The 15,011-nt window shown below is 41.4% G+C and overlaps 1 protein-coding gene across 1 annotated transcript; it reads right to left on the bottom strand.

Moving 5' to 3' along the window:
• Nucleotides 1-6,909: 6,909 nt before the first annotated feature.
• Nucleotides 6,910-14,409, bottom strand: LOC139916481 (uncharacterized; the record flags this gene model as incomplete). Its single annotated transcript, XM_071905379.2, has 10 exons — nucleotides 6,910-7,499; nucleotides 9,894-9,962; nucleotides 10,099-10,129; nucleotides 10,410-10,582; nucleotides 11,030-11,199; nucleotides 11,893-11,950; nucleotides 12,110-12,215; nucleotides 12,919-13,050; nucleotides 13,354-13,435; nucleotides 14,030-14,409. Coding segments are annotated over 10 exons (1,656 nt in total), but the record flags the coding sequence as incomplete, so codon positions are not given.
• Between the last annotated feature and the right edge of the window lie 602 nt (nucleotides 14,410-15,011).

Here is a 15,011-nt window from a genome sequence, read left to right as displayed (position 1 = left end):
GGGCTCCACACTGCGAGCAACAATAACCGTGCGTTCACACTGTGAGCAACTTGGTTGATGTGTCATTCTCTTCTGACCTATTGTGGGCGGAGCGAGAGACTCTGATTGCATCTGTGTAGTGATCTGCAGCTACAAAGTTTTGACCAAGAAAAATAAGCTATGTATTTATGTATGCTAGCTATACGTATTGCCTTTCATAAGGTTGATGAGTTAACACAGCTAGCTAGTGCTATTTAGCTAGCATTAATGGAAAATAAACACAAAAATATCACATCATTACTTCAGAGCTTACCATCGACCCCAACAATGGATGCAACTGTTCTTCAAGAATCGTGTTATCCTGCAGTCTTTCAAATACACGTTGTAGAGAACTAGGAAGCTTTGAATGGCTGGATTCAACTTCTCCACTTTGCACTTGCCAGGTGGAACTATTGTTCAGGAAATGAAATCACGTGCAAGCGTGGAAAACCGATTGGCCGTTGACGGGTGAAGACCGCAAAAAAGTTAAGCCATGGCCAACTTTGCCAAAAAGCTTGCTGAGCGTTCACACATCAGCCGAGTTTCCCTGGTCGCTCAGCTCTATAGGAAATGAATGGAATTCTGGTGACTTGTTGATCGCGTTGCTTGCAGTGTGAACAAAGTAAGAAGCATTCAGTAAGGCTCTGAAACACTGAATATCTGACTATCACTTCATCCAAGCCAGGAACCACAGAACCTGTCTGCAATTTGAGTCACAATTCTGCTTTTTGTTTTAATGTTCTCAAGTATTCAAGGCTGACTGTCACACACAACTTACCTTTTCCTTTCCGTGGATGTGCAGTATTACAACTTGGTTAATGGCACTCAAAATGAGTATGCTTCAGTATGCTATACATTCGATACAAAACTAAACATATAAGGGAAACATTGATATAATTAATTTAGTGCTGGCACCCTTAGTATGCACCCTTACCTGGCATTGACCACTGTGGTATACCATCTGCTGTTTCACACCTTGTATACATAAATTTACCCAAATCACATGATTTGATCGATTAGACCACTGAAACCTTGTGTTACAGATGAGGCATCTCCAGTGATACCTCAATTTGTGAGCATTCCTGTGTAGAGGAATGTCACAAATTAGAAGACATACAACTTTATGTCAAACAATCTTCAGATATGACAATCTTATTATTGAAAAAACCCCAGCTGCAATTCATTTTGCTTCTTGCAAAGAAAGCAGACTCCATAGCCTGACATCTATCAATAGCGAGCTACTTACCTTCTTATTAACATCCTTGAAAAAGATGGGACATTTTAGAGCATGTCAAAACAGAGATCTCACTTGTTCACCATCTATGAGTATCCTGACTATTTTGGTAAGTCATTATTTTCCATACTCCCAGCTACTTTTAAATGACAACTCAAGCTGCCTGCCGCCATTATTTTTGTTATTGTAGTTATTGTAGACACATTGCATTAACATTTTGTTGTTAATGTGAATTGGAGCAACCCAGTCTCATAAAATTTTGAGAAAAGAGCACAAACTCTGAAACGCATATTGCGTGTTGTGGACACAAACACGCAATACCACCATGAAAGGATTATGTAGTAACACAAATTGGACACGCCATTTTCACGTTACATGAAAAGGTTAACTAACGGTTAAGGCTAAGGTTAGGTTTAGGCAACTAACTGTGGTTAAGATTAGGCTTGAGGTTAGGCAGCTAAAACTTTGGTTAAGGTTAGGACTAGGTTTAGGTAACTAAAGCAATTTGGTTAGGGTAAGGTTTTGGTCATGGTTAAATCAGAAAAAAGAGAAAACTTCACTCACAGTTGAAAACATGCAGGAGTTGGGAATTGAACCTGGTCTTCGGAGTTGAAAGCAACCAATCCACACCCTTACTTTCCTTACTAGTTCAGTGTCAAACTACTGCCTGTGTCTAATCCTGTCTCCTTCAACTAATCCTTTAGTGGTGGGAAAACCTATTTCTCTCACTTTTGTGCATGCCACACATTCATGCATTTTAAGACACTGTGCTCATTTCACAGAAATTGCATGAGACCATGCTGATGGGAGATGCACTACATTTACAATTTGTTGTAAATGCAAATGTATCTCTGACCTTCAGAGGTGGTTTGGGTGATCCGATCTACAATGTGTCTCTATCTGAATACAATCAGATCAGGCTAGACACAGGTTAATGGGTTAATGCAGGTGGAAAGGTCTTAGATGTCATTAGTGTGGGCCTTAGCAGTGCTCGCTGCTAGCTTCACCCTGTATGCTAATTATCTCCTCACTTTATTATAATGCATATGGTAAGAAGGCCTGTAACTAGTTTTGCAATGTAGATTGTGAATTGTGTCATCTGTATATGAAATGTCCTAGATGCTCTCAGAGGACTATATGTATCAAGTTTCTTAGAAAAAGTGCAGACAACTGCCAAGCTCACCACAGCATGAAGGGTAGTACATCGACTTCTGTACAAATCAGCTCCTTAACCATCTTACCTTCGAGTGATGTGAAGCAGTTTCACTCTGTCCAGTATGTATTCAGTGTGTTCAGTGGAGGCTGGCAGCATCTCTAGCAGCATCTCTAAAGCACTGCAGTCATTAAATACTGAACACACAGCTCTGAAACTGCTATTAGTCCTCTGGTTGCGCAATAAGAAGTTGATCAAACAGCTGATTTGCCATAAAGTGTCTTTATTACTTAAAGAGGCAACTGGTCTCAGTTCAGCACTATTTTGAGACACTTAATAGATATAGTAAGTAGGCCTAGCGGATAACTTTGCCAAGCTTAGTTTATGACAAGCGTCTGACCTAGGACAATTTCAGCTTACGTTTAATGAGTGAAATATTGCAATAGCACCTAAGTGATTAATGATACTGTCCATAATTTTGGATATTTCACCATTAACAAATACAAGCAAACTTTGATAATGTCAGGCAACTTAGCACCACAATTGACCCAATTCCCATAGTGGCCATTTTGAACTTACTGTAGGGTACGTCACACTCAGGGTGGGAAACTCTACCCAGAAGACTGGCATATATACTGTACATAAAACTAGCACATAATGGACGTCAGATAGATCTAAAAGTTATCAAATTAGCTAGAAATCTCAGGTACAACAACGAGGCCTGCTTCAATTTAACAGGGAATTTAGCTAGTTTACTAGCTATAGTCGGCCAAATACCCAAATCCCTTGTTTCCAATAAGTTTTTTGGTGGGGAATCTATGAAATTATAATTTTTGCTAAAGTTTGAACTATGTGTATCTTGGTTCACAACATTAAGATATATAGTAGCTGGACTATACTTGCTCTCCTGGGTAGGGTTTCCCACCCCAAGTGTGCATGGTGCAAGTTCCAAATGGCCACCGTGGGAATAAGGCCTATAAAGGCTGTGATACTCTTGGCAATTTTTTGGGGCACGTTTGGGCGTGGATAAGCACCGTTCACAAACAAAAATAAGAAAAGTGCCAAAAGATGCTTTAAATTATCTCTTGGCAACTGGGAGATTGTATGTCAGTACAACAATGCTGAGAACACTGCATTGGGAGTATCAGCATCATCCAAAAAATTGCCCTATTCGTCACTGCCTTCAGGCATAAACCCGAACATGTAGTGCTGAGTTCTACCCACCTCATACATGGATCATAATTAGGTGTCTTACAGCTAGTGTACACTATTACCTCATTGTAATAGAGTTGTACAGAGTGAAATATCCCTAGGTTTTTCTGCAGAATAATGTACCTATATACTGTACAGTAGTGCATAATAATGTATGTAGGAGTCTGAGAGATGGAGATACCATTCATAACTGAAATTACATGCTGCATTCTTTATTTTTACTTGTCCTGGCATTTGGACAAAATGAAAATGAATGTCCACACAGATAAGGGAATTTCTTCTGAAATTCTTTAAGTTGGACACATTGGTAAAGATGTGATGTGTGCACCATGTGCTTTCCGTACCGTCTTCATATCCTATTCTTATTGGATAAGAGAATGTGTGGCTGAGTTTCAGCATGGTTCAATGGCCTGAATGCAGCAGGTGACTTGTGTTTAATGACAAGCCTGATTTTCATGTGGTAGCCTATACTGTAAGCTATGGGCCACATGTAGGCTACAAAGTGAGCAGTAATCATTTGAACAAGGAAAAAAGTTTCATTTATATCAGGGATATTCCTGATTTATGAAGTTAATTCCGTTTGAATTGTGGACTGCTAAAACAAATTGTTTTGTTTTCGATAGTCAGGCATTACTTTGGTTTTACAAGAGAGAGAAATACATCAGTAGACACACTCAGTCTTCATTTGCAAAGTGACCTTTTTTGAAAACAGCTAGTCTACTATACACATAACTACTGACTTTTTTTATTTGTTGATTTGAAAGCACAAAAGTGACGTTTTCATTTTTTTTGGACTATTTTCCTATGGTGACATTCAAATGCACTGCTTCTTTTGTCATTGAGGTATTGACTTAGACCCTGTGATGAAATTATGCTGATGTTCCTCTGTGACAGTCTATTTTAGAGTATAGCCAATGCTGTATGTAAATACATATCCCCCATAGATTACCAGGGGTTAGCATGCCTTTATATTTTTTAATAAGCTGTATGTAGCTGAAAAGGTATTTTAGCAATATATGATGATATGAGAAAACAATTTAAAAGGCCACTTTTAGAAATTTTGAAATAAAATTGAAGTATACTTTCTTTGAAAAGCTATTTGTGTGTTGGTGTCAGTGATTGAGTGGTGCAGTTAATGTGGAGGATGTGTACCGAAGAAGTAATACCAATTTGTACGTGAATCCGTATGTGTGTCATTCGATTTGAAATGAATTGGCATTAAATCTGAAGAACTAACCTTCAGATCAATGGAGAATGTTAGCTATGTTTGCAAAATTGTTTGCTGTGAATTTTACATTTGAGGCATTTAGCTGAAAATGAGTGCATTAGTAGATTACACCTCAATTCCTACATTGCCTACATTAACTATAAACAAAGAAAAGCATGACAGTGAAGTGCAGGTATTGAAAATGAGGACTAAATGTCCATTAAAGAGCATGTAAAAGCATGCAACTGAAGCTAATCTTATTAATAAGCCTAGAATGCCTCCTAGTGGCAGAACTTTGACATTACAACAAACATGAAGAAAGTCGCATCCATTCTGAAATAATCTGTCAAAAAGTTAAATGTCATAACAACACAGCAGGTGAGAAACAACTTTTAATTATTTTAGTGGAACGGAACATGTTTCTAATGGAGGAGTTTGAGGAAGCATAAAATGCAAGAAAATAATAAATAACCATCAAAAACAAAACAAAATAAACGTTTCTTATGAAAGGAGGAATAGCTGTTACAAATGTAAATGTAATAACTTCACATTAACATAAACCATTAACAAATTTCAACTCACAGTTTAACAGGGTAATAATCCTGTTAACAGAATACATTTTCCATCAACATAACAAAAGTTACCCAACAATAATGTAATAACCTTTTTCCTGTTACCATAATAATTATTACATTAATGGGCTTTATTACATTACAACAGAAACATTTAAATTTTCAGGCTTCAAAAATGTAATAATGGAACTGAAAATGTAATAATAGTAAAAACTGTCATCACAGATTTGGTTATTAACAATGGTGCTACATCTAATAAAAAGCATGAGTGTGTACGGAAGAGGTCTTTGGGAATCATTGTGAATGGACTACATTTCAAAAGTTTAAACTTCCTAATGTAATAAAACCCAATAATGTAATAATTAGGAAAAAAGTTAGTACATTAATGGTTGGTAACTTTTATTACATAACGGGAAACTTATAACATTAACAGGATTGACACTGCAAACTGTGGTTTATTACGTTAATGGTTACATGAACAGTTGTAACAAGCTGCATGCATTAAAGATTATTACAAGTTTTATAAAAAATGTAAACATCCCAAACATTTCTTTAAAAAACGGTGTGCTAATGTCTTTACATGTTTACATGTAAATGGATTTGGGTTGGCACCAATTAATTTTAAATTCAGGAAAAAGAAAAAAGAAAAAATTGTTTACAAACAAGGACAATTTATTAAAAAACGTTTCATTAAAGGCTGACAGAGTAAACGCTAGTCTAGCAATATCATTGAACTGAAACGATTGAAAGTGAATTGATCCTCAGCCAAAAGTTTCTTAAAGAAGAAAAACAAATACAGCCTGAACAATATAACACTGGTCTCCGAGCATTTGAGTAAATAAAGCTGCCTGCCACTGTCTGGTATTCACATTGATAGGCTAATAAAACAACAGTGTGTACTACTAAACACCAACAACATCCTATTGAAAACAATATTCAAACTGAGAATCTGACAGTAAAACGGACCACCTGAGGTCTAGTGGACGCTGTGTTTAAATCAAACCTCCTTTGAAAAGAGCTTCCAGGTAAAAAATAAAATATTGGAGCAATCTGAACTAGATGGCACAAAACTTGTATTGAAAAAAAAATATACTGTTGGTATCCCTTCCAATATTGAAATATGAAATAAAGCAATATGAATATTGAAAATGAATACTAGCAATGTGAATACTGTCTGCTTTCAAATGTAGTGCGTTGTGCAAAAAAGGGGAGAGCTAAAGGAAGACATCAATTTTGTAATCCTCCATGTCTCTCAGTTAACGCTTATAGTCCACGCCAAATCTACATGAATCCTCCAGATTTGTGTAAAAGCACCAAAACAGATCTATATGCACAGTTTGATGCCCTGAACATGTTCAGAATTGGAGGCACCACAAAATTGGTACGGATCAGACAATTTTCCCTCCTCCATTGCCAGGGTTTTGCTCCATATCTGCTGAACTGACCATGATAGAAAAATCATAAACTCATCATGTAATGGAGAATTTTAAGAGAACTGAGCAGTTCTCTTAAAATGTGAAACCGTTCAGAGCATCAAACTGTACATGTAGACCCGTTTAGTGCTTTAATAGAAATCTGAATGATTTGACCGATTGCATCTGGACCCTAAAATCATCTGACCTGAACCTCCTGCTGTCTCGGTGGCCCCTCACCTCATCCACGTACCCCGACTCATCCCGCTGAGGGGGGGCATCCCGGGCGGCAGCGGAGGGGGCAGCTGGCTCTGCCCGGTGGGCGGGGGTGGCGGGTACCCGCCGGCCAAACCGGGCACTATCCCCATGGCCGAGGGGGGCGGCGGGGGCAGCGGGTAGCTGTAGGCGGGAAGCAGGGGAGGGTGGTAGGACGCGGCGCCCGGGGGGTAGGCGAGGCCGTGGTAGCCCAGCGGCGGGGCACAGGCCTGGGGTACGGCGGCGTAACAGGAGCCCTCCGTCGTCATCATGGACTGGAGCTTCTGGTAGCCCTCGCTGGACAGGAGGGAGCTGGGGGCAGGGAGGTCCAGCGGCGGCGGGGGCGGCGGAGGGGGGCGTTGGGGTAAGGGCGGGGGGTCTGATGGTTCGGAGGGGAGGTCCGGGGCTGGTGGGTAGGAGGAGGGGGATTTGTGGTCTGGTGGGAGAGCAGAGAATTGTGGTAACGGTGCGGAAGAGTAAGTCAAAAAAAGTTTTTACAGTGTGGAAGAATTTCTCTATAGAAATACAACACACACAAATGTGCAACGGCATGTGCAGAGCAAGGCCAATAATAAAAAATAATAACAAAAAAGAGATGAAATGCTGCACACTACAGTCCATATACAGTCCAATGAAACCACTGTGATCTAATGCAGTTGGTGTGTGTTGAGCGGACATCAACCTGCTTGGAAATGGCTTGGCTGTCAGTTTGCATCTTTTCTCTAAAGCCGGGTTAAAACCTGGGGTTAAGATTTAATATGATTACATCTACTAAGTAGTCAGATTTCACCAATGCGGTTAACCATCTGATCTGCTGCTCTTTCACCACACACACAGACACACACACACACACACACACACACACACACAACCTGGCCTGACTAATATGAAGAGATCAGTGCTCGGCTTGAGGATGAAGGCCAGCAGCATTGAGGTTTTGGCTGTATTTAGCACGACTAGTCCAGCATGTGGAATACTGCTTCTCTTACGAGCAGAAGACTATCTGATGGACATGGCTGGCATTGGCAGGCAGTCATCTCTTATCTAAGGCTGCGTTCACACCAAGTATGTTCTGAGTGATTAATTTGAACCCTGGAGTGTTTACTCCTTTAGTTCAGTTCGTTTGTCCAGGTGAGAACAATGCCATTCAAACTAGGTGGCACCAAATAGTGGCACTGAGACGCCTGAAAATGCGAGTCTCCGTCCTCTAACAAGAGAACTCTGGTGTAGTTCATTAGGAGTGAGAACGTCATACCAACCAATTACAGGAAACAACCCCAAAACACAAGGGTTTATGGGTATAAGGAGAGGGATGTTGGCTTAAGTCACGGGGACTGGAATTGAATTTATTTTCTCTAATCACATGAGATGACAGGTTACCACAACTCTGTCCAATAAGCTGAGTACATGTGGCTTTTGTTTACAAGCCCTGGTTTGCCTGTAATTGTAATTAACAGTGTAAACCTAAATGAACTAAATACAAAAACTGCAACAAAGTCAACTTTTCCACTACGGTTCAGACCAAAGAAAACCAATTATTGGTGTTATTGCAGCCTTATTTGTCTTCTCCCACTGAACCAACTGATCCAAATACTTTCCCAACATGGCTTCTTAAATGTAGTGTAGTAGTGCTGTCATTAGGCTGTGTTATAACAACAAAACTAGTTAGTAGAAGAGAAGTTTCATGAGATCAGCAACAGTAAATGAGCAGGAGATTAGGGTTGGGCGATAGGACGAATATATCGGCTATCGGCGATGGGCTGAGTCCATCGCCGGTAGATTTTTTTGGGCGATTTTTGTCATTTGATTTTGCTAATTTAATGGTAAATAATTAACCTGAAAAGCGCAATTCAAAGCGTGTGCGAATAGGAACTGGCAGTTGGAGTTGGGCGCCATTATCCCGTATTTAAACGACATCACGTCTCCACCCTCTCTATGACAGTTGCCTTTTCACTCCGCCTTCCAGAGTGGCGTTTAGTACAACCATAAACATAAACACACTTGATTTCCGACGTGATCCGAAGAACCAGTTATATATATAACATAAATATATGCGTGTGTGTGACCTCACCGTCACACTTCTAGCCCGTGATGCTAATTTTCGCTATGTTCAACTCAGATCGGGCAGCGACAAACCCATTTCAGATCCAGTTTTTAAGTCGCTAACACTTAAACATAATTAAATGGGATTTGGCACTAATTAGCGTTGCAGCTAGCGGACTTTTAGATCGCTAACGTTTTTAGCATAAGTCAATGGAGTTGAACATAGCGAAAATTAGCATCACGGCTAGCGGACATTTTCTCTAGTTAGCTAACATTACATAGCCTACTAGAAGTTGACTCTGTCGCTGTGAGATGTGCGCGACTCACATCTACGGTTGACTCAGATCGGGCAGCGACAGTGTGTACAGTTTAGTTTTTGATTAAAGTGAAGGAGGTTAGCCCCGAAGTTAGCGACAATGGCTAACCTGACCAGGCTCACTTAAGGTGGACTGACCTTTAAGGTGGACCAGCTATTGTCATTGTAGTGACAATCTTAGCCGCTCTGACACCCGGCGAATATATCGGCAATCGCCGGTTGTTGGGCTGACGGTGGCCGGTAGGAAAATTTTGACATATCGCCCAACCCTACAGGAGATACCTGGGATATGTCCAGGGGAAAAGTCCTGCCTTAATCAGTTTTATAAATTCTACTACAATTTTGGAATTCGTTCCAACAACTCTACTCAACTCTACTCTCCAATGTGTCCCCCATCCTACCCTTCTCATGATCTAAATAACAGCTTTACAGGGCGTTTAAATGGAGCTGAATGGGGCAGAAGGTACTGACCTGGAAGTGTGGAGGCCAGAGGAGGAAGAGGAGGGGGAGGAGGAGGAGGAGGTTCTAGATGCAGGAGCTCTGGGCGAGACAAACACAAGACAGGGAAGAGGCAAATGAAGGCAAAGAATGGACTGATTACAGCATATGGATTCATGAGCTAAAATTGATCCCTGAGGCCTCCAGTGTATTAGGCCCATTCAGGGTTTTTGCTTACCAGCGGCCTTGCTGTCATCTTTGGGAGACGGCTGAAGAGCAAAAAAAGATAATATCAGGATCAGAGAATGCACAACTTGCTAAAAGCAGGTTGAGATGCATGCAGGACACAGACTGTCTTCACCAGCACTAGTACACACCCATCCATCTCCACTATATATATATATATATATATTTATATATATATATATATATATATATATATATATATATATATATATATATATATATATATACATATATATGTATGTATACATACACACATTATATATATATATATATATATATATATATATATATAAAATCACTGACCTGGGCTGGTCGGGGCGGTCTGGGGCTGCTCTGGGGGGAAGCCTTCTTGGCCGGCGGTGGGGCTGGGGAGGAGGGGATGGAGGATGCGGGGGGTTTCTCCCCGGTCCCTGCCCCTCCCTGGGGCATCTGCTGCTTGCCCTGGGAGTACAGGTCCAGGATCTGGTGGCAGATATCTTTGGGATTGGAGGAGAGCGGGAGAGAAGAGGAGATGGGGAGGGAAGGAGAGGAGAAAAAGAGGTAGACAGATCAGAAAGGGTTGCTAAAGCAAAAGTCGTAATGCTGCATAGGAAGCGGTCATGATCCTGCAACTCTCAAAGCTTTGAGCTTTATTCTTTTGTTGCACGAGTCAGAAACCAAAGTCACTGCTATCAACCGCACCTGGGTAAAATAGCATTTGCAAATACTTCTTGGCTTTTGTTTCAACCTGCTCAAACTACCAGAGGGGTGGGGTTTACCACACTGGGACAATTCAGATACTGCCAGGTAAGCCGCCAGTCACAGAAACTTAGACTAACTCGGCTTTCCAATCATTTTGTCTGATTGTCTAAACTTTCTGGCCCTCGCTGTATTGTCTCATGAGTCAAACCCCACTTATGTGGTTAGTAACATTACCCCCTTACCTTCCAGCACCTCCACAGGCACGTCCTGGACAAACTGCTCCCACCAGCGCCGGGACGACTGCTTGGATGTCCATTCCTGGATGTCGAACTTACAGAGGCGTCCGGCCAGGTACATGACGGCCACGGCAATGATCTCTGGTTCCCACTGCAGGGCCAGCATGGTGCACAGGCTAGGGAGGACCACAGCATCAATACCATATCCGTCTACTATTATAATACAAGCTTGCCGGTACACATGCATCAATATGCTAATAAAAGGGATTTAGTTACATTTTTTTCTTGGACGTGTTAGGGTCAGATGATATATGGGGTTGATTTTGGCCTTTTATTAAATGTCAGATATCAGCCTGTCAGTGTCAGAAAAACAGTCTGGAAAACCTTACATTTGATTTTCTTTGCACATTTTATTATTCATGTAACTGTTCAATTATATTTTTGTGAATGAATCCTTAATTTAAAGGCAGTAATGTGTCCCAGAGTTTCCCTACCATTGCATAGGTCACCCTGCCTTAAAGAGCTGCTAACCCTAAAAGAATTGTATTAGTCTGGGGTTCAGTGGAGAGTTTTAGTGTCCCATGATGGACTAAATGCCATTTCAGAGGCTTTTCCACACTGACAAATACAATTCTAGGGGGAAAAAATGAATGCTTGGAATTTTTGGCATGACAAAGGTGAAATTTAAAGATACTGTATATCAGGACAAAATATCGGCGAAAGGCAACTTCAAAAACCCATATCGGTTGAACCCTAGCTTTATGAATATAGGAAAAGTGTGAGAGAATGATGTAATCAGATTAGCTTGAATATCAACCCCATGCTAAGAGTGATTAACAGCTGTCAGTCGCAAGGGTTTCTGAACTCACCTGTCATTCACAAAGGTCCAGGCCATCTGAACCAACTTCTGCACCTTGTTCTTGTCACCTGAAAAACACATGACTTGTTTCTCTATCAGCCAAACCTCCATAAGTGCATACATTTTTTTCTCTAAAATTGGCTATCAATATATTTAATCGTTTCCCATTCTCAATGCTGAGATCTTGAGCGGATGCCCCACAAATGGACCAGCAGAAATGGATGTACCTTTGAGCTGCTTGGCATAACGCAGCAGGAACTGGTAGGGATGCTCCACCTGCAGGTCAAACTTGATGGTCTGCAGCAGGATGCGCTCCAGCACCATCACCTCCTCCTGTTAGCATGAGGATTGTTCCTTAAACAAACTGGGGCTTTGCAAAAATGTACATTTATATTGTAAAAAGTTCCAAATGGGGAAGGACTTAACAAGATAGTCCCCGCAGCTTTCCAGGGAAGAATAAAAAATCTCAATCTGTGGGTCTGAAGTTAGAAATTCCACAGCCTTTGAAAAACAATGTGAAACACAAATTTTCATGAAATACAGACAGAACAGAATGACAACTGTTCATGTTGTTCTGTTGTTTAATGCATCTCCAAGAGCCATTTTTAATCTACAGACACTACAGAAACTACAGACACTACAGATACTTTAGCCAATAAAAAGGAAAACTGGACATAAAACACTGAAATAACATTTAGATCAGCTATTAAACTGTGCTCTCTCTCTGCTGTAGATTGCCTGGCTCCATGGGGCCTGGCTTAATGGTCCTGCAGTGACATCTAGAGGGTGATTTCTGCATGATTCTGTGACTTTCCTCTTTTTCTGTGGCTCAGTCGATTTTCAGTGATCCAAACAGTTTTCTCTAATTAGAACTGGTTGGTTTAATTAGAGAGTGGTACGTCTAAAAAAATTTTTTTAAAGTGGTCTTCCAGTCTTGGGAAGCTGCTCCCCCTCTGACACTTGGTACCCAAAAAGCATGTCAATGTTGCAAGGCATTACTGATCATGGCCAAATGATGGGATTTCTTGTTACCAACCTTTGGATCATCTCCAAACTGGGCGAACTGGATGTCGGTGAGCAGGCTGCGAGCGGTCTTGATGATGTCTTTACACTTCTTGGGAGTTTCCTCCACTTTGCCTGCTAGGAAAAGGCAGCATCCCCCTGTCACCTGCAGGCACATCCAACAGGTTAGGAACGAAATATACTGGGACTCCTCCTCCTAATTCACAGGTTCAATTTACAGTTTTTGTAGGTGCATGAACATAGAATGCAACTCAAAGTGCTTTACATAATACATCTTAATATTTACTTCAGATTTAAATAAACAGTCACTATGCCTGTTTGGTCATCTGATTGGTTTGTAAGTCTGAGGTTTGGATAAAAAGTATGTGATATACAGTGCCATCTACCTTATAGAACTTACTTTAATGAATTTCCCAAGGCTGGAGTGAATAGAGAACTGCATACTTACATATCTAGGGAACTGCTTGAAGGAGTGGAACATGTAGAAGCGGTGGAAGTAAATGATCCCGGTTGCCAACGTGTCATAGTGTCTGGCCACAGAGGTTAAGACGACTGACAGTGGAAGTTTTTAAAAATTGTAGACAGTGGGTGGTTATTTATCAAATCAATTTCAGAGTGGACTGCTTGCCTGGCAGTGCCAACAGCTCCCAACAACAAGCTACTAGAACCGGAGCTGTCATACACACCAGTCAATCCCCTTACTATTACAGCTTGTGAAGATGTTCCTTCAGCAGAAACTGCAATTTACTTAATATAAAAAATTGGTGAGCTGTTGCTTACATATTCCCAATCAACTCATTTGTTTAATCTTTGTCTTTTGCACAATAACTATCTATTTGTGAAAGTTGTCTTCTCTGTGTGTATTAACGGTTTTTAGTGCTAATATGGACAGCAATGTGACAGGGCCAAATAATATCAACCACATCACTTTAGCCACCCATGTGTCAAGCGTCATTTATCAGATTATCTTTTATAGGGTACGGCCACAGTCCTGTGTGCCAGGCAAGGGCAGAGGTTTCTTATAGTTAACATGTTTTCTGTCATATTCCATGGCGGTTAACAGGTTATATGTTAAGTTTCTTGCAGGTTAGGTTAGGTTATCTGTTATGGCTATAAAAGGATACAGCCCCAGTCGTGTGCCCACGTCAAAGATGAACCGAGCCCCTTCCCTCCGGTACCGTGCCTCAGTGGCAGGGTCCAGTCCCTCTGACTGGGACGGGGTGTGGGCCAGGTCCTTCTTGTCCCAGTACCAGCAGGGTTTGATGTGGTCCAGGCTGGCCAGGTCCTTCTTGTCCCAGTACCAGGAGGGTTTGATGTGGTCCAGGCTGGCCAGGTCCTTCTTGTCCCAGTACCAGGGGGGTTTGATGTGGTCCAGGCTGGCCAGCTCCTTCTTGTCCCAGTACCAGGAGGGTTTGATGTGGTCCAGGCTGGCCAGCTCCTTCTTGTCCCAGTGCCAGCAGAGTTTGGTGTGGTCCAGGCTGGCCAGGTCCTCCTTGTCCCAGTAACGTAAGTTTCATGTAGTTCAGACTGTAGTTCTCCTCTATTATGTTTATGAAACCAGCAGCTAACCTGCTAGCAACGGTTTAATAGTCTGCCGACGAGGGGGGCTAGCGATATTGGCTACCGTTACACTACACTAGCTACCGTTATACAGCAATGGAAGTGATAAAACAATGACTCACACCCAAGACGATATTTGTTCACACAAACTACCGTTACAATTAGACAGCATTGCAAGTGATTAAAAAGAGACACATTTCTGTGAGATGCATTCCCAGTGATATACAGAAAGTTATCCGTTCAGCACCCGCTATAGAGATAGCTAACTGATTTAGCTGCTTAGCTCCATCCAAACAAAGACCACGGGCGCCACATCTGGGATAGACATGTCTTTCAACCAATCACCACAGCTCTAACCTTACCATGTATGGTCATTTTAATCAATCTAAAGTAAACTTCCAATCACAAGGCTTGTGAGGCGGGAACTGTTATTATTTACACCAATCAGAGGGCGTCTATGTTGTCGACCAGTCGCTATCCGGTAGAGCAGAACGTGCGGCCAAACAACCAATTAGAATAACGGAAGCAAATGTTGTTTATGTGGGC

This window comes from Centroberyx gerrardi, chromosome 17, assembly GCF_048128805.1.
Source record: "Centroberyx gerrardi isolate f3 chromosome 17, fCenGer3.hap1.cur.20231027, whole genome shotgun sequence".
In the NCBI taxonomy this organism is placed as follows: domain Eukaryota; kingdom Metazoa; phylum Chordata; class Actinopteri; order Beryciformes; family Berycidae; genus Centroberyx; species Centroberyx gerrardi.
This window is presented reverse-complemented; position numbering and strand designations above follow the sequence as displayed.